The sequence below is a fragment of the Eptatretus burgeri genome, chromosome 3 (genome assembly GCF_056783735.1).
Source record: "Eptatretus burgeri isolate ZD-2024b chromosome 3, Ebu_testis_v1, whole genome shotgun sequence".
Taxonomy (NCBI): domain Eukaryota; kingdom Metazoa; phylum Chordata; class Myxini; order Myxiniformes; family Myxinidae; genus Eptatretus; species Eptatretus burgeri.
The window spans coordinates 89,527,259-89,546,813 of record NC_140963.1 but is presented as its reverse complement, the minus strand read 5'-3'; the positions used below and the strand labels follow the sequence as shown (position 1 = coordinate 89,546,813).

The window sequence follows — 19,555 nt, the reverse complement described above, 5'->3', positions numbered from 1 at the left end:
TATGATCCGCATAGTGATTTGGCACATGTTTTACGCCGGATGCCCTTCCTGACGCAACCCTGGTCGCCTCTTACGACACAGGGATATGGTACACCTATTTTAACCGGGGTATACACCGGCCCAGTACACTGGTACTCACTTCGCCGACCTCGGAAGGATGACAGGCTGAGTCAACCCCCTGGTGTATTAATTCAGTGGCCTAACGGGGCTTGAACTCAGGACCTTTTGGATCCCAAGCCGCTGCCCTAACCACTGTGCCAACACCAGGTTCTAATATATTGTTGCGGATTCGCGCCCGCCGGCGTGCTGACGGCCACGTAACTCGAATCGCGGCACGTCGCCCACCGGACGGACAATCCAGTCGTGACCCTCTCGGACTAACGCCGGGAACCAGTCACGGGTGGACCTTTCGGTCTCACCGCGATCGAGCCAATCAGCCCCCGCGTGGGATAGGGTTGCTCGCCGAATTCGACCTACCTAAGTACCCACGCGGAGGGTAGACCGGGCGATCGCACCTCGCCGCAGGTCGACTTTGGACACGGGCCACTTAAGCGACCCGTTCCGTACTATCAGAATAACCGAGCGGTGTTATCGTCGACCTCGACGGTTCGATTAATTATCGGGCGTATTCAGCCCACTACCAACCCTTTACGTGAAGCAAGATGGGGATTCAATGGAGGAAAAAACGAAGCGAAGCGGGAGAACAGTTCAATAATAAAGCACATTTATTCGCGGCATACGGGAAACACACATATTCAATTCCACCAAAAGCACACAGAAAAAACACAATTCCATTTACACAAAAAGCAAATATAAAAGTGAAAACACAGTGCAGAGCTAATACCGACTACCGAGCACACGGCAACACTTATACAATTCTACTTCACAGACGGCGCCGACAACACATACCCAAAACCAAGGAAAGAATACCCTCAAGGATGAGGCGGGCCTGAGGCCGAGACCGGGTCGCGCCTACCCGTCTGGTGATGAGACGCGGAGCGGCGATGGCGCCCCAACTCCGCGGACCTCGCGGGCAGTGTCTGGCAGGGGGTGGGAAAGGGGCCCCCTTGGTCGCACTATCTCAGCGCGGGGGGAAACAGGAGGGGGTTGCTGATGCTCAGGGTATAGAGGATCTTTATTATGTGCGACGAGCGTCTCCACCTCGGCCAGGTCGCGCTGTCGGCCTCCCTCGGGTGCAGCTTCCTGCACGACGCGAGCACCCCCTCGTCTGGTGTCGCCGCCTTTCCACAGCTCCGTCCCCTCCGTTCCGCACACGACGAGCAGCTCCACCGCCCGCGAAGTCTTGACCCTCTGCTTCCGACTCTCCTACTCTCCGCCTCTGGACTCTCCGACTCTCGACTCTTTTCTTCTTCTGACTCTCCGCTGACTGACGAACACGGTCCTTTTATCCCCCCGTAGCTTCGCCTTTGACCCCCTCCCTTTGACCTTTCACCTCGCTCCCCATTGGCCCGAGAAAAAGTGGGCGTGAAGGCTTTTTGATCCACAAATTTGCATATATCGATCGCCCTGGAGGCGGGGCCAAATCGTCCCTCGCTCACCGATTGGACGGCAAAAAGTGGGCGTGTGTCGTTTTTGATCCGTTTTTGAAGCACAAAATCCGTGATTTTGTACACGCTGTTCGACGCGCGCCCTGCACGAGTCCAACACCGGTACCCACAGCGGGGCAAGAACGGTGGCGATGCTACGGTTGCGAGGTGTGACGTGAAGGTCGTGGCGGTTGTGGTGAAGCGGCGTTGTGGTTGGTGGTTGATGTTGTGGTTGTGGTGGTAATCATGGCGGTTGGTCCAAAATAAAGATAGTAAAAGAAAAACGGCTATCCTGAAGAGTCGCAGCTCGCATAAATGACATGTATTCCCACTAGACAACGGGTTTGGGCCTAACTACACATGTACTTACCGAGATACCTCACCTAAGGGACCTGAATGGTGGTTTGCGAATTTGGTAACCACAACACTACCCCCTCCCCTTTTTACAGATTCGTCCCGAGTCGTCAAATTTTCGTGTGCCATCATGTGTAGTTTTCCCCTAGTACATTTTACCTACGGATCCCTGAGTGCGACATTCATGGTATTCGTGTCCCCAAAATAAATAACCTGAGGGCTGCGTAACTATCTAAACAAACTCACTCACACGGACGACTTAAATAAAATTGCCGGCGCTAAGACATACATGCCGGGGGCGCACTCATATTTACAGTACATCTTAACCTTAACTTACAAATTTTACACTAAACCATGGCCCAGGATCACTGAACTCTGCAAAAGAAAAGCAGTTAGCAGGGAGCCAGGCTGCTCGCATGCAGTCTCTGGCTCAAAACAATGCAGGTGACAGGGAACGTGGCTGGCTGCTCACACGCAGTCCAAGGCCTTCCCTTTTTGAACTGAACGCAGTGAACCACAACGGTGCATGGGCTGCACAAACGTAGTCTCCGTGCCAGCTCAAGTGGCACACGCAATGAGCACAACGAATGGATGCATGAACGGTTTGAACTGAATGCAGTGAACCACAACGGTGCTTGGGCTGCACAAACGCAGTCTCCGTGCCAGCTCAAGTGGCACACGCAATGAGCACAACGAATGGATGCATGAACACAAACACGGTGCACGGGCCGCCACTGCAGGCCCGTGTTGTAGCTGCCAACGGGGCAGTTCTCGCAGCTTGCAAACTGTTGCTTTTACGATCCTGGCGCACATGGAAATGAACAGGGGGGGGGCAAAGCAAAATTGAACGGGGCTGGTGAACATGGGCAGTGGGCATGGCATGGCAAAGGTGAGCAGGCAATCACAGCCCGCAGAAGAAGAAGGCCGCTGCAGGCAAACACAGCCGGCAGATGAACTGGCCGGCACAGGCCTTGAAGAAAAACAGCCAGCCGGCAGATGAAGTGGGCCGGCACAGGCCTTGCAGCACAACAACAGCTGCCGATGAAGTTGGCCGGCACAGGCCTTGAAAAAAAACAGCCAGCCGATGAAGTTGGCCAGCCTTTGCCGTTCAATGGAGGTTGGTGGAGGGAGTGCGGTGGTGCTGGCCACTTGGAAGGCGGGCTCGGACCTACCTACCTGTCTCCCTCCCAACCTATCGCCTTTGCCTGTCACTGTACATACCCACTCCCTTAATTTGTCAAACGCCAATTTAGCCCCAACTTATTTTTTTGTTGTTTTTATTTTTACTTCCCCTCTATAAATCGTCCCCTAACCCCCTTTATCGTCTTTGTTCGGCTAACCTATTCTGTCACCTAGCCTACTCCCAACCCCTACGTTCCCTTCCCAGAGGGGAACAAGGGAGAGCTAACGTCCTGTGCCGAGGCCCAACGAAGCCTCAGAATGGCCTCCCCAGAGTTCGGCGATCTAACCCCAAAGTGGGTCCAGCGGCCCACAACGAGAGCGAGGGGATGGATGGTGCGGAGGGGTACATCACCTAATCTACCCTAACCATTTAACTGTTAAACTACCCCGGGGCTTTCAACAAGCGCCTCTCGCTTAAACTATTGGTTCTAACAACCCAGATTCCCGTCGCCTGTGTTGGTGTCCTTACAATTTCGGGCCTCGCCCCCCAATTTTCGCTCCGTGCCCTCACACGGTCTCCTGGCTGGGACACGTGGCTCCCTTTGGCAGGCACGACCCTCTGCCGATTCTCCCGCTATGGCACCCCCGGGCACTACACTGCCTCCGAGCCTACCAGCTCCCTAACACCGGGGAGTGCCCCCATGGCACCTCCCCTGAAACGCACACGTGGCAGGCCGGCCTCCCGGGCCCCTTTCCGAGGGTCACCCGTGCCCACAACACTGCCCACGCGGCTAATGGCGCCCCGGGCCCCCGCACCAAGCAGGCGCACCCGTGCCCACTACTCTATCCCGGCCCCCCATGGGCCCATGGCCTACCGCGGCCGACTAGCCTGGTGCCCGGGGTACCCACTCAGCGATACTCACCTTTCGCAGCCACGCTCCCAAGCCCGTCAACAGGGCTCCTGCACCCCTCCAAATGGGTTTCGAGCCTACATTCCCACCAACAGCAAAACGACCTCCATTTTTGTTAATTTGACTAACCCAGCTAACTCACTCTACACTGACCCCGGGGTCCCTTGGGCGGGAGTCACTCCTCCCCCCAATCACTCATCGCACCATGCATTCCCCATTTGCTCCACTCACACAGACCCGCTGGCCTCACTCACTCACCATGTACTCACCTCACAACTCACCAACTCTTCAACACACATACCACTGAACTCTGCCATCCTTCTAACTACATCCCCTAACTAACTCGTGCTCCCACGTCGTCCCTTAAACTAAAGCACGTTCCATTTAACACTACGTAGCTAAGCTACGTTCCCGCTACACATCCACAAGTCTGTCCATGTCCTCAAATAATTCCATTAATCAATTTCCCAGGGGGGGGGGAATTTCCTCCCTTCCTACTGGGCTCGTGAACTCGTCGCAAGACTCTGAGAGCCCTGCGCCTCTGCGGGAGCGGCTGTTCCAGCACCGACTCCTCCGGCAAGACATATCCATGAGGGCGTAAGGTCGCCCTTGTAAGGCCTCAGGCGGTCCGCGTGGACGATCCGGGGGAGGGCTCGTGGTCCCATTTTAATTTTTAGGACCACGTCACTGACTTGCGCCAGGACGACCCCCGGGCCCTGCCAAGGTGAGGTGAGCTTCGGGCATCTGCCCTTCCTTCGCCGGGGGTTAAAGAACCAAATCTTTGCCCCCGGTGGGTATTTGCTCACCTGGCTCCGGTGGTCGTACCTGCGCTTCATCTTTATGCCCGCCTGTTGGAGCTGGTGTCGTGCGAAGGCGTGGACCTTCTCCAAGCCCTCCTCCAACCGACGGGCATCCCGGGGGCCTATCAAGCCGCTCAGGCGTCGGACCGCACAATAAATCGACGGGGCTTCTCAGCTCCCGTCCATACATCAACAGCGCCGGACTACATGCGGTAGACCCGTGCTGGGACGCGCGATAGGCCATCAGGAGGTACGGAAGGTGTTCGTCCCAGTCCTCCTGGTTAGTGGCGGTGAAGAGGGCCAACTGTTGGACCAGGGTCCTGTTGAACCTCTCCACCATGCCATCAGACTGTGGTCTCAGGGGCGTTGTCCGTGTTTTTCGAATTTCCAGGAGCCTGCACACCTCTTTTAGTAATTCACTCTCAAAATTTCGTCCCTGGTCCGTGTGCAGCTCCTGCGGAATCCCATACCGGCATGTAAATCCTTCTACGAAGGCCTTGGCCACAACCCCTGCTTCCTGGCTGGGAAGGGCAAAGGCTTCTGGCCATTTGGTGAAATAGTCCATAATTACGAGGACGTACTTATTACCCTGGTGAGTGGGGGGCAGTGGTCCCAAAATGTCCATAGCCACTCGCTCCAGGGGAGCCCCAACCTGATATAGTTGGAGTGGGGCCCTCATCCTCTGTGGCGGTCCCTTTTTTGCAGTACAGGCGTCGCATGCTCGACACCAGTCCTGTACATCGCGCCCCATGTTAACCCAATAGAACCGCCGGCGGGCCCGAGATTTTGTTTTGGTCCTGCCCAAATGGCCGCCGGCGCGGGTACCGTGCACCTGTTTCAAAATTTGGGTCTTAAACCCATCAGGGACTATCACCAGCCAAGAAGTTTGTTCAGAAGGAATCTCCACCCACTTGCGATACAAGATGTTGTCCCTCATTTCTAGGGTCCTCCACTGAGCCCAGTATGCCTTTGTTCGCGCCCCGAATGGGGCGATTTCCTCCCCACTGGGCCTCCTGTTTTCCTGGACCCATTTGTACACTGGCCCTAGCACGGGGTCTTCCCGCTGGGCCGTGCTCCATGCCAATCCACCAAATTCCTCTCCCGCGGTTAGTGGCAAAGTTGGGCCTACCATCCGGGCCGCACGGACTGGGAGTTTCGGGAGGCGTCTGCCAATTGGTCCCTCTCCTCATGTCTCGTACAATATTTGCAGTTTTCCCTCAGACAGGGGCGTCGAGAGAGCGCATCGGCATTCCCATGAGCCTTACCGGCTCTATGGACCACACTGAAATCGTACTGCTGCAATTTTTCCAACCACCTTGCAATTTGGCCCTCCGGTTCCTTGAACCGTAAGAGCCATTGCAAGGAGGAATGGTCAGTTCGAACCAAAAATTTCCTCCCGTACAAGTACGGGTGGAAATGGCTCACGGCAGACAGCATAGCCAATAGTTCCTTACGAGTTACGCAATAATTTCGTTCGGGCCTACTCATGGCCCGACTGTAATACGCGATCACTCTTTCCCGTCCCACATGTGTCTGAGACAAGACTGCTCCCAATCCTTCCTGGCTTGCATCCGTGTCCAGGGTATACATCCCGTCATCGGTGGGGTACGCTAAAACAGGTGCGGATGTCAAACACCCCTTTAATTTGAGGAAGGCCTCCTGGCACTCCTCCGTCCAATTAAATCTCAACCCCTTCTCCGTCAACCGGTGAAGGGGCCTGGCTATCTCCGCAAAGTTTGCCACGAAACGCCGGTAGTAGGAGCAAAGTCCCAAAAAGCCCCGCACCTGTTTGACAGTTGTAGGTACGGGCCACTCCTCTACCGCTGTAATTTTTCCGGGGTCGGTCTTCACCCCCTCGCGGCCTATCACGTGTCCGAGATAGGCCACCTCTGTCGCGAACAAAGTGCATTTCTCTGGGCTCAATTTCAGCCCTGCCTGCCTGAGGTGCCCAAACACCTGGTCCAAATTGGCTATCTCCTGGGTGAATGTTTTAGCGTGTACCAGGACGTCATCCAGATACACCAGGCATGACTGCCACGGCATGCCGCCTAGTACACGCTCCATCAGTCTCTCAAAGGTGGCGGGGGCGTTACACAAACCGAACGGCATCACAGTGAACTGATACAGTCCCTTCCCTGTGGAAAATGCCGTTTTCTCCTTCCCCGTCTTATCCATCTCCACCTGCCAATACCCACTCTTGAGGTCCAAAGTTGAGAACCATTTAGAGCCTGCAACGGCGTCGAGGGTATCGTCAATTCTAGGCAGGGGATAGGAGTCTTTGAGTGTCACGTTGTTCAGCTGGCGATAGTCCACACAGAAACGCGTGGTCCCATCCTTCTTTTTAACCAGCACAACTGGTGACATCCAAGGACTTCCCGAGGGCTCGATGACACCTGCATTGAGCATCTTTTCAACCTGTTCATCAGCCTCCTCTCTTTTGCTCCATGGGAGCCTTCGAGCAGGCTGACGGACAGGCCGGGCCCCATTGGTGTGGATCTGATGTTGCACCAGGCCCGTACGTCCAATATCCTCGGGTGACAAGGAGAAGATCCCGATGTGTCGGTCGACCAGCTTGTATAAGGCCTCCCGCTGGGCCTCCTCCAAATCTACACTACTCCGATTTACCATCTCACAAATGGGACCGGGCCAATTCCTAATCGAGTCTGGAGACTCCTTCTGGGGCCGGTCCGGCTCGACGTTATCGTCCCTCAGCTCTGCGACCTCTTTTACTGGGATGCAATCTGCCACCTTCGTGCCCTTCCTGATGGTGCGTGGTTCCGTGCTAACATTTATCACCCGTACGGGCACTACTGGCCCGTCGGTACTTACCAGGGTGCGGCCCACGACTAAGCCCGGGGTTGACGGCCCTGCCGGTAGTTCCGCTAGGCCGCAGGGGCCCTGCCACGTTGGGGGTGCTCGCCACCGGGCCGGGACCACCGCCTCGGCACCCGGGGGAATGACCACGGAGTCAGGAGCCTCCAGCTCCACCCTCTCGTCCGTGCTCACGCCTCCTAACGGCAACTCCTCACCACCCAACTGCATGACCCCCGGCCCAAGTCGATCTTACAACCACCGGCCGTCAGCACATCCAACCCTATTAGACATGGGTCGTACACCTCTGCCACCCAAACCTCTATCTTGGTTTTCACAGTGCCCAATTTAAACGACACGAAACCACGTCCTATGATAGGGGCCGTTGCCCCGGTAGCTAGCTGCAAACTATGGTTTTGCAGACGGTGGATCTCATCCCAACCGTCTACACTCGAATCAAGGACCACAGGGCTGATGATCGTGGCGCTTGCTCCTGTGTCCACCACGGCGTCTACCCCTACGCCGGCAATCTTGCACCGAATTGTTAAGCTACCTTTGCCAATTTGGCCACAACTGATGACCTGTCGCAGTTCTGAGGGCTCTTCTCCGTCTGAGTCTGCCGAACACGGCCCTACATGTTCGGCACTTCTTAGTTTCCCGGGGACTGGTGGGGGGGATGGTTGGGCCTGGCTATCCCTATTGACCCGGGGCGGAGTTGGTGGTCTAGGGGGCCGTGGCTCTTCTCTTCGCGGGGGCCTTTCCCTGCGCGGGGCGTTGCACCTCCGCTGCAGGTGGTCCCCTGCGCCACAATTATAACACCTCTTCTGGTAAGGTGTTTGCCTCCAGTACGCCGAATTATACCCCCCTCCATTCCGAATTGGGGTACCCCCCGATGGCCCATCTCCCACCCTTCCCGGGCCCGACCGCCTCTCCACAGGTTTCCCGAACCGGCGGTCGAACATGCCCTGCACCATCCTTTCCACTCGCGCTTGGTCGCCCAGGGTTGCCCCGGCTCCCAGCGCACTGTCGTGCACGGGGTCCACCTGTCGGACTGCCACCGCATGGCGCCCAGCCCCTCCCAATGGCATTCTGGCTGCCTCCCAGCAGGCAGCAGTATCAGCCGCCTTCTGGAGGTTGTCCGGGCGCCATACGGTGAGCAATGCTCCGACATCGGTGCCCCCTATTGCTCGAAGGAAATGGTCCAGGGCAATCTCCTCCCGGTACTCCGGCGGCATGTTGGTGTGCGCGATCCCCACCAAGCGGCGAATGTCATGTGCCAATTCTCCCAGTGATTCCTGGGGACGTCGTTTGCGCCCGTTGAGCTGAGCTTTAACAAGCTCGCTCTGCTGGTCCATGCCAAATCGGTTTTTTAGGGCCGAATGGAGATCCTCCAGGGTCGCCCCCTCACTGGGTACCGTGGTCAGGACTTCCAAAGCCACGCCACGCAGGGCCGCTGTGAGTTGTGCCACACCCTGCACCTCGTTCCAGCCATTGCCTCTGGCAACACACTGGAACTGGGCCATATATGCCCTCAAGTCCGTCTTGCCATCGTACGGGGGTAGCGGCACCCTCGGTTCTTTCGAGGTCTCCTCCCGTTCCCTAGGGACTCCGGGAGGAGTGTTCCTCCCCAGTCCCAACGGTTCCTCACTCCCGCAGGGTCCGAGCCATTTGCCCGGGGGCTCCACCACCCTTGTCTGCGTCTGTCCGTGCCCCGCGTCGTCCCGCTTATTCTCCCAAGCCATTGGACTCACACTCTGCACACCCCCTGGAACAGTCATTCCGGGTACCCCCATTAGGCCAAAAGACCCCGCGGTCTCTACCCTCCCCAAGCTTGGCATGCTCACCCCCGCATCGGGCAAGCCTCCTCCTCCGCCCTGTGACACCGGCCCTACCTGGGCACGATCCGCCTCGAGGGAGTATATCCTCTCCCCCTGTTCCCGAAGGAGGCCACCCTGCTTCTCACACCGGGCCTCCACCCTATCCGTCAGTCTCTTCTCCATTTCCTCCATTTTCCCCTTTATTACCCCATTTATTTCCTCCCCTATCGTTCCTAACGACAGTTCCCCGACTTTTTCTCTTATTTGCTCCACCTCCCCTTGTACCTGTGTCACCATCTTATTTGTCTTGGATATTTCCTCCCTCGTTGTCCTAAACTGCTCTTCTGTCTCGCCCCGGTTTTTTCCTATCCGCTCCCCCAGTTCCTCTGTCTTTTCTCCGGCTTTCCGCTCCATTTCATTAATTACCTCCTCATGTCTCTTTCTACATTCCTCCGCCACCTTCTTTAATCCTTTCTGTGTCTCCGCTTTTACCTCCTTTCGCAGGTTTTCAACTTTGTCTGTCATTTCCCGATGTCTTTTCTCACAGTCCTCCTTCACGGCTCCCAATCCCTCCTTTATTTTCCCTTGTTCTCTTTTTAATTCCTCTATCGCCGTCGTGTTCCTCCCGATTTCCTCCTTTATTTGGTCTTGTCCCTGTTTTACTTCTCCCAATCCTTTTCCTACTTTGTCTATTTTTCCCACCACCGTCTTTATTTCGTTTACCCTCTCTTGTTTACTTTCTTCCATTGCGACTCCCACTCCTTTTACTTTCTCTTTTAACCCGGTCACCTCCGCTCGTATCGTGTCGACTTCCTTTTTCATTTCGTTTTTTAGTTCTTCCAAGCTTCCTTTCAGGCTCATTCCCATGTTCTGCGTCTCACCCCGTAGCTCTTTCATTTCTTCCTTCATGTTTGCTTCCATTCCGTTTATTTGCTTGTTCATTTCTTTCATTTCGTTTGTATTTGCATCCATTTTTTCGATCATTTTCGCATTCATCTTTTCGTTCATTGCCGCCAGCATGGCGCATAGCTGGGCCATGTTGGATGCACTCAGCTGAGCCGTTTCGGCAAGGGTTGGGGAAGGGTTTTGGTGGAGAGGGGGGGGGGAGGTGTCATACACTGCGGCCGCTGCCGCACCCATTTCAGGTTCTGGGTTCAGTTGGGCGAGTCCGTGTTCCTGCACAATCAACATTTCCTGCTCGGGGATTCCATCCTGGACCATGGATTCTACACATTCTACATCCATTTCTAATACCCCCGGCTCCCGCTCGCCTTGAGACACCATCTTGCTTCTCGTGAAGGGTTAATTTAGCTCGCTCGTAATTTGGAGGGAATCGGGGGTCGCTTCTCTCACCCCTGGACCGATTCCCGTGAATTTAATTGGAGACAGGACAGCCCGTTTTCCTGTTCTCCGATACCAGTGCCGCGAGGAGGGCGATGAATTTGTATCCCACTCCTGACACCAGTGTTGCGGATTCGCGCCCGCCGGCGTGCTGACGGCCACGTAACTCGAATCGCGGCACGTCGCCCACCGGACGGACAATCCAGTCGTGACCCTCTCGGACTAATGCCGGGAACCAGTCACGGGTGGACCTTTCGGTCTCACCGCGATCGAGCCAATCAGCCCCCGCGTGGGATAGGGTTGCTCGCCGAATTCGACCTACCTAAGTACCCACGCGGAGGGTAGACCGGGCGATCGCACCTCGCCGCAGGTCGACGTTGGACACGGGCCACTTAAGCGACCCGTTCCGTACTATCAGAATAACCGAGCGGTGTTATCGTCGACCTCGACGGTTCGATTAATTATCGGGCGTATTCAGCCCACTACCAACCCTTTACGTGAAGCAAGATGGGGATTCAATGGAGGAAAAAACGAAGCGAAGCGGGAGAACAGTTCAATAATAAAGCACATTTATTCGCGGCATACGGGAAACACACATATTCAATTCCACCAAAAGCACACAGAAAAAACACAATTCCATTTACACAAAAAGCAAATATAAAAGTGAAAACACAGTGCAGAGCTAATACCGACTACCGAGCACACGGCAACACTTATACAATTCTACTTCACAGACGGCGCCGACAACACATACCCAAAACCAAGGAAAAGAATACCCCCAAGAATGAGGCGGGCCTGAGGCCGAGACCGGGTCGCGCCTACCCGTCTGGTGATGAGACGCGGAGCGGCGATGGCGCCCCAACTCCGCGGACCTCGCGGGCAGTGTCTGGCAGGGGGTGGGAAAGGGGCCCCCTTGGTCGCACTATCTCAGCGCGGGGGGAAACAGGAGGGGGTTGCTGATGCTCGGGGTATAGAGGATCTTTATTATGTGCGACGAGCGTCTCCACCTCGGCCAGGTCGCGCTGTCGGCCTCCCTCGGGTGCAGCTTCCTGCACGACGCGAGCACCCCCTCGTCTGGTGTCGCCGCCTTTCCACAGCTCCGTCCCCTCCGTTCCGCACACGACGAGCAGCTCCACCGCCCGCGAAGTCTTGACCCTCTGCTTCCGACTCTCCTACTCTCCGCCTCTGGACTCTCCGACTCTCGACTCTTTTCTTCTTCTGACTCTCCGCTGACTGACGAACACGGTCCTTTTATCCCCCCGTAGCTTCGCCTTTGACCCCCTCCCTTTGACCTTTCACCTCGCTCCCCATTGGCCCGAGAAAAAGTGGGCGTGAAGGCTTTTTGATCCACAAATTTGCATATATCAATCGCCCTGGAGGCGGGGCCAAATCGTCCCTCGCTCACCGATTGGACGGCAAAAAGTGGGCGTGTGTCGTTTTTGATCCGTTTTTGAAGCACAAAATCCGTGATTTTGTACACGCTGTTCGACGCGCGCCCTGCACGAGTCCAACACCGGTACCCACAGCGGGGCAAGAACGGTGGCGATGCTACGGTTGCGAGGTGTGACGTGAAGGTCGTGGCGGTTGTGGTGAAGCGGCGTTGTGGTTGGTGGTTGATGTTGTGGTTGTGGTGGTAATCATGGCGGTTGGTCCAAAATAAAGATAGTAAAAGAAAAACGGCTATCCTGAAGAGTCGCAGCTCGCATAAATGACATGTATTCCCACTAGACAACGGGTTTGGGCCTAACTACACATGTACTTACCGAGATACCTCACCTAAGGGACCTGAATGGTGGTTTGCGAATTTGGTAACCACAACAATATATATATATATATATATATATATATATATATATATATATATATATATATATATATATATATATATCACCCATAAACCGCCCCCACAAGACTCTTAAGACACCAAAGTCCTTCAGACCTCCCAAGACCCTTAAAGACCCCCAAAACCCTAAGACCACCCATGATGCCCGAGACCCTTAAGATTTCTCATTACCTCAAAGACCCATGAAACCCCCAAGTCCTTTCCAGACCTCCAAAGACCGAGAAGAAACCTTTATACCCTTTTACTTTTAAGACCCTTTCAACACTTTAAACCCATTCAACCTTTCATCCTTTTAGACCCTTTCAACCTTTGCACCCCTTAATTAAGTCCCTTTGACACCTCTTAGGCTTTGACCTTAACACAATTTTAGACCCCTGACACCTTTCAGACATGTTGGACAGCTTGGACCCTTGACCATTTCGAGCTTTAGACCACTTAGATCTTTTAAAACTCTTTTTACATGCTTGAGAGATTGGACTTCTTCAACCTCTTGTCCTCTAACCACTATGGGAATGTTCCTTTGAGAATATGTAGATTCCAGAACCTTTTTGTTGGGCGCACAGCACGTCAACATATATATTATCTTCTTGCAAAACACAGACTAAACTTTTTTGCAGCAAGTAATACGCAAACTCGACCCATCCACAGTTGCTGTGGGTACTCTGGCTGCTCATTTCCCATAAAAGTGGTGGGGTGCAGGGACAACAAAGCACAACACTCCCCAACCTGTTCCGTTCCCGCCCCCGTCCCTCATGACCACGCCCCACCACCCGGAAGTTATGCTTCTCTTCTCAGCAACTGCCCTTTCTCTGAAGAAACGTCCGAAAATGCCTGCACTGTGTCAGCAATAAACAAAACCCCTTTCCTGTGTGACTTCGACCATCAGACACAGCGCTTCTGTAACCACCACCCCTCAACGTCTCCAAGGGGCTGCGTCACAGTTCTCTCTCTCTCTCTCTCTCTGGATCGTTCTTATTTTTAGGCGTTTTAATAATATCACCGACACGGCTCTTTTATTCCCTAAATTTCGATTCGTCGGGTTTTTCTTGACTATGCACGTATTTGTTTGGTGCGATGTGAGGTAAAAAAAAAAAAAAATTAAACGAGCTTGTGATAAAAAAAGGTCAAGTTTTGCGAGTGGTGAAGTGGATTAAACCCTTTAATTGGGCCGGTAACTGCTTTCGCCTTTTCTTTATAATTATGTTTCTAGAATAGTAAACATCATTTCACACTGGAGAGTAGATATAATTTTTATTAATCCTCCACCAAACAACCAGTGAAGGGATTATTGACCGACCGACCGACGACCTGCAAGGAAGGTTTACTTTGGGTGGTCGTGCCGATATTTTTAAGACGTTTGACTCTGCTCATCACAAATTCTTCCTGCCGGTGTGATCCGGATTACTTGTCACGATGTTGGAATCCACTCCGCCGGTTTTTCTCTGACGCCGACGGTTTTCGCGTGACGTCACCGGTTTGGCGGAGAAGGAAGAACCGTCGAACGCGCGCGCGCTCACTGAGGCCTGTTCGTCGAGGCTTGGAAAGTAGGGCCGTTTTACTCGCCTTGATCTTTGTCCTACTCTTCGTTTGTTTACACCGGCGCTCGCAACCATGAGCGTGGACGCGTACGGGCCCAGCTCACAGACGCTGACTTTCCTTGATAGCGAAGAAGGCGAGCTGTTAGGTGCGGACACGCAAGCAACAGACTTCGATTACACGGACTTCACTCTGCCCTCACAAAGCCAGAGTCAGAGCCAGTTACCGAGTCAAGGAAGTCAAATCGAGACCCCCGCCTACAGCCAGGTGGCTTTCCATTGTCGTCCCCAGTTCCCAATACCTCACGGTACTTCGTACTGAATGCTTTTTCTCTTGTTGATTGTTGAGTAATTATCCCGGGGTTTCCATTGCAGTTAAACGGTTCACAAGGGTCTCTGCCCAACGGCTTGGACGATCCGGCTGCCAAAGTGACGCAGTCTCTTGCTGAGCTGAACTTCGAGGAAGACGAAGAAGATGCTTATTATTCGAAGGATCTTCCTCCGCATGCTTGCAGGTACTGTGATTCACCGAGACGGAGCTCCAGGAGTTCATCATTTCTACTCGTACCCATCCGAACTTTTTTCTTTTTTCTGTGTGTGTGTGTGTGTGTGTGTGTGTGTGTGTGTGTGTGTGTGTTTTGTCGTGTGTGTTGTCGTGTGTGTGTGTGTGTGTGTGTGTGTGTGTGTGTGTGTGTGTGTGTGTGTGTGTGTGTGTGTGTGTGTGTGTGTGTGTGTGTGTGTGTCTGTGTTCTCGTGTGTGTGTGTGTGTGTGTGTGTGTCTGTGTTCTCGTGTGTGTGTGTGTGTGTGTGTGTGTCTGTGTTCTCGTGTGTGTGTGTGTGTGTGTGTGTGTTCTCGTGTGTGTGTGTGTGTGTCTGTGTTCTCGTGTGTGTGTGTGTGTGTCTGTGTTCTCGTGTGTGTGTGTGTGTGTGTCTGTGTTCTCGTGTGTGTGTGTGTGTGTGTCTGTGTTCTCGTGTGTGTGTGTGTGTGTGTCTGTGTTCTCGTGTGTGTGTGTGTGTGTGTGTGTGTTCTCGTGTGTGTGTTCTCGTGTGTGTGTTCTCGTGTGTGTGTTCTCGTGTGTGTGTGTGTTCTCGTGTGTGTGTGCTCTCGTGTGTGTGTGTGTTCTCGTGTGTGTGTGTGTGTTCTCGTGTGTGTGTGTGTGTGTTCTCGTGTGTGTGTGTGTGTGTTCTCGTGTGTGTGTGTTCTCGTGTGTGTGTGTTCTCGTGTGTGTGTGTTCTCGTGTGTGTGTGTGTGTTCTCGTGTGTGTGTGTGTTCTCGTGTGTGTGTGTGTTCTCGTGTGTGTGTGTGTGTTCTCGTGTGTGTGTGTGTTCTCGTGTGTGTGTGTGTGTTCTCTCGTGCGTGTGTGTGTGTGTTCTCGTGTGTGTGTTTTCTCATGTTGTCGTGTGTTTTCTCTTGTGTGTGTGTGTGTGTCCTCGTGTGTGTCCGTGTGTGTGTGTGTGTTCTCGTGTGTGTGTGTGTTCTCGCGTGTGTTCTCGTGTGTGTGTGTTCTCGTGTGTGTGTGTTCTCGTGTGTGTGTATGTGTGTTCTCGTGTGTGTGTTCTCGTGTGTGTGTGTGTGTGTTCTCGTGTGTGTGTGTTCTCGTGTGTGTGTGTGTGTTCTCGTGTGTGTGTGTGTGTTCTCGTGTGTGTGTGTGTGTGTTCTCGTGTGTGTGTGTGTGTGTTCTCGTGTGTGTGTGTGTTCTCTCGTGCGTGTGTGTGTGTGTTCTCTCGTGCGTGTGTGTGTGTTCTCGTGTGTGTGTTTTCTCATGTTGTCGTGTGTTTTCTCTTGTGTGTGTGTGTGTCCTCGTGTGTGTGTCCGTGTGTGTGTGTGTCCGTGTGTGTGTGTTCTCTCGTGCGTGTGTGTTCTCTCGTGCGTGTGTGTGTGTGTGTGTGTGTGTGTGTGTGTGTGTGTGTGTGTGTGTGTGTGTGTGTGTGTGTGTGTGTGTGTGTGTGTGTGTGTGTGTGTGTGTGTGTCCATTCGTCCGCATGTGTGTCCGTGTCCATATTGGTATGTTTGTGTTTGTGTTTGTTTTATCAAGGTGTGGAATGATTTTTCTCAAACAAAACCTCATGCGGTTACTTTTAACATGAATACTTGTATCGCTCTCGCTAACAAAGCACGAGGTGATGGCTATACCTACTAGAGATGGAAAGTTTTGTTTCGAGACTCACACTAATGTAGAATATGGATGTGGGCAGTTCTTGTTCATTGGACAGAAATGCCATCTGCAGCAATTGCCAGAAATCCATGGGGTGAATCACACTAAACAATCATGGAAATGTTCCAAAAGATAAACTTTTGTTTTTGGAAAATTGCGTTGGCAAACTGGAAAAGGATAGCTTCACTGAGTTGCGTAAGCCAGACTTATCAAGAGATAATGAGAATTGTTTTGTTTAATAATTGAGAAGCTTGCATGCATGAAGAAAGGAAACATTGAAATTTAACTCAGGAGGTGTCATTGCAGTAATTTAAAGTACTCCTCTTCACCCTGCTCTCGGTGTACACTAGTATATCTTCGGATGGAAATGTGTAACTGATCACAGATATTATTTGTGGTGTCTGCACCGTTCAACCTTGTATTACCAACTCCTGCCTGTTTAACAAGTTTCCATTGCAGCTACTGCGGTATTCACGATCCGAATTGTGTGGTGTACTGCAACACCAGCAAGAAGTGGTTCTGCAATGGTCGTGGGAATACCTCTGGCAGGTAACAACAACAAAACAAACCAGCTGCGTGCCGTCGAGATTCATTTTAAACAGCATCTTGTGAAATGTCACTTCTGTCGCTATTTTGTGAAATGTCATGATTAACATTCGCTCATAATCGGTAATTTGTTATCAGGTTGTGTTTTCTTTTGACCATCCCTATGTTTCCCGCTGTTACCTGTGCAGTCACATCGTCAATCACCTGGTGCGTGCTAAGTGCAAGGAAGTTACGCTGCACAAGGATGGGAATTTGGGTGAGACGGTGCTCGAATGCTACAACTGTGGGAGCCGGAATGTGTTCCTCCTCGGCTTTATTCCAGCCAAGGCCGATTCTGTGGTCGTTCTGCTCTGCAGGTCTGGTCGGGTCTGATATTTTTTTTGTAACACTATCATTGTTGTTGCTCACATTGTTGTCTGATTTTTGTGTTTCCTTGATGTTGGTCGTGTGACCTTTTGTTGTCTGTTGCCTCAAAGGTGTGCATTGTGGACTTGTGTCGAAAGTAAGCCAACCTAAGCAGACACAATGGAAGGTCATTCGTGAGCTCGCTGTGTTTTTTGTCGACGGTTGTCGGATGCAACCTTTTTCAAATGTCGATTATATGTTCATGGTTGAGCTTGCACATTTAGCATATGTAGGACGATGACAATTGATAGTAGACAAACTAACATAGTAGCCTGGGCTTTGAACTTTTGATGCTAACATGATGGATGAGTCATGTGATCAGGTGGGATGATTCTCATTCATCCATATTCTTGGATGTCATATTTATGCCTCTGCTTTTATAACTGATACTCTTATAACGAGACAGAAAATACGAAAACTAGTCGTACTTGGAAGGTAATTGAGATTATTGATTTTAAATTTCTGAAGAAAGTTTGCGATTATTTAAAAATAAACTTGAAGCCTCCTTGAAATTCACACTTCTGTTTTTTTGTGTACTCTACTGGTTTATGTCACTGGTTCAGAGAGTTTGTCGACTTTTGATGAAACAAATGACAAAAGAAGCCAAATTCTGATAAAGACATTCAAATCATATATTGTACTGGAAATAAATATTTGCTTGGAATGAGACATTGCGCCAGTCACCAAACTGGCTTCAGCTGGAAAAGGCCTGGTCGAAATGGCCATTACTTTTATTTTACAGGATGTAAGGGGTGTTACTTGATGATCATTGGCGAATGACTGGTGACGAATGCTGTTGAGAGTCACGTGACCATTGTTACTCACATCACAGATGACTCAGAACATCCCCAAGCACCCGGTCCCACACATGAGATAAATTGAAGTGAAGATGTCCCTTCATGTTCGGCATCAGTTCCTCCCACATGAAAGGAACAGCTATTTTAACCAGTCCTTTGCAAGCTGAAACCGATTTGGTGATCGGCACGACCGCATTCCAAGTAAATATTGCTTTCCAGTGTTTGGTGTGAATCTCTTATTATATATCCTACTGGTGATGAATCGTAACTTTCATCAATTTATTCTGATGAAGAAATTCAGCCGAGGCCGATCGAAGCGAGGTTGAGACCATTTATTCCTGCTCGGTGAAACACTGCAACTCATTTCTGCAGAAAGTTTTGGAATACTGTCCACATTTTCCATCCAATCATCATGCAAATTTATATGAAGCTAGCTTTGAACATTGCACACATTTCTTATTTAGTCAACTTGTTGGTGGAATGGCCTCGATGACCATAATATACAAGTCTATGAATCTTTCCTTCGTGTTTGGAAAAAATGTGCACAGAGCACACTGCACAAGCGCAAACACATCTGCACTTGCCACGAGAGATGTTGCGAGCCCAGATTTTCTGAGCCCGAAATAAAAAAATAAATAATAATAAAAAACGGGAAAAAGAATCTCAAGTAACAACGGTCACGGCAGGAATGACAAGGAACCCCAAAAAAAAATTTTTTTTCCAGGAGTTCCCGGGAAACAATTTACCAGGAAGAAACACTCGCTTGGACTCCATTTGTTTGAAAGCTTTTCTCAGCTCAAGCTTGAAAATTAGGCTTGCACCAACTCTAATCTCTATCGTATGCAGCGGATCGGCGCTGTGCCACAATTTCTGTCGGTGTGGCACAATAGACAACATCGAAGATAATAAGCACAGAAATATTATCCTGGACTTTGTGTTGACCGGAACCTTCAGTGGAGTCCTTTTTCATCTCATTCGCACAAGGGCCTCGGCCAAACTTCCAGAACATGTTCAAGGATTGTTGTACATGCCTAATATATATTTGTAATGGAGCTATTTTCTGATCAATCGACTTTTTGAATTGCAATTTAGTGTAAAAATCCAATTACCACCTTGTTTTCCTTTGTTGCTTTCCTCATATAAATATAGGTGTTTGTTTCTGACCCTATTAATCTGTGATTTTTGTGAGGTAGATGTTGATTAAACCCGCTTGGATAATGCTAGCTGTTAAGGTGCATTTTTGGAAATGTGAGGTTCAAACGGGGCCAGAGTACACTTTTATAGGCACGTGTAGTGCTCACAAGTTTACGTGAATCTTTAAACACTTCAGTCAATGGTCGTGCAGGTTCACTTTTGTTCGTCGACCTTGCGATTCTGAATTTGGTGTTGGTGTGTGTTCGTGTTAACCAAGCTTGCTCAAAACAACCAAACAATTGGCAATACAGATTTTGGTGCGAATGTCTTAAACACGATACTGGTTAAAGTTGGTAAGCCATGACAGGATGTCTTGTTCGGTGGTAGTAATCAAAATTCCCACTGTCATTTATGGACATTTATTTTCGGTTTTAAC

At 51.5% G+C, this 19,555-nt stretch overlaps 1 protein-coding gene across 2 annotated transcripts in view; it reads left to right on the top strand.

Annotated features, from left to right (window-relative positions):
- UPF1 (UPF1 RNA helicase and ATPase) overlaps nucleotides 1–19,555 on the top strand; it is a 151,974-nt gene that overhangs the window by 23,226 nt on the left and 109,193 nt on the right. Inside the window, exons 1-4 of one of the 2 annotated variants that reach the window (XM_085874429.1) lie at nucleotides 13,553–14,349; nucleotides 14,457–14,596; nucleotides 16,697–16,786; nucleotides 16,972–17,139. In XM_085874429.1, the coding sequence (XP_085730555.1) occupies nucleotides 14,158–14,349; nucleotides 14,457–14,596; nucleotides 16,697–16,786; nucleotides 16,972–17,139 (590 nt within the window). In that variant the 5' untranslated portion in view covers nucleotides 13,553–14,157. Of the gene's footprint in view, nucleotides 1–13,552; nucleotides 14,350–14,456; nucleotides 14,597–16,696; nucleotides 16,787–16,971; nucleotides 17,140–19,555 lie in introns of those variants that run through there. The other variant, XM_085874430.1, reaches the window with a different exon arrangement.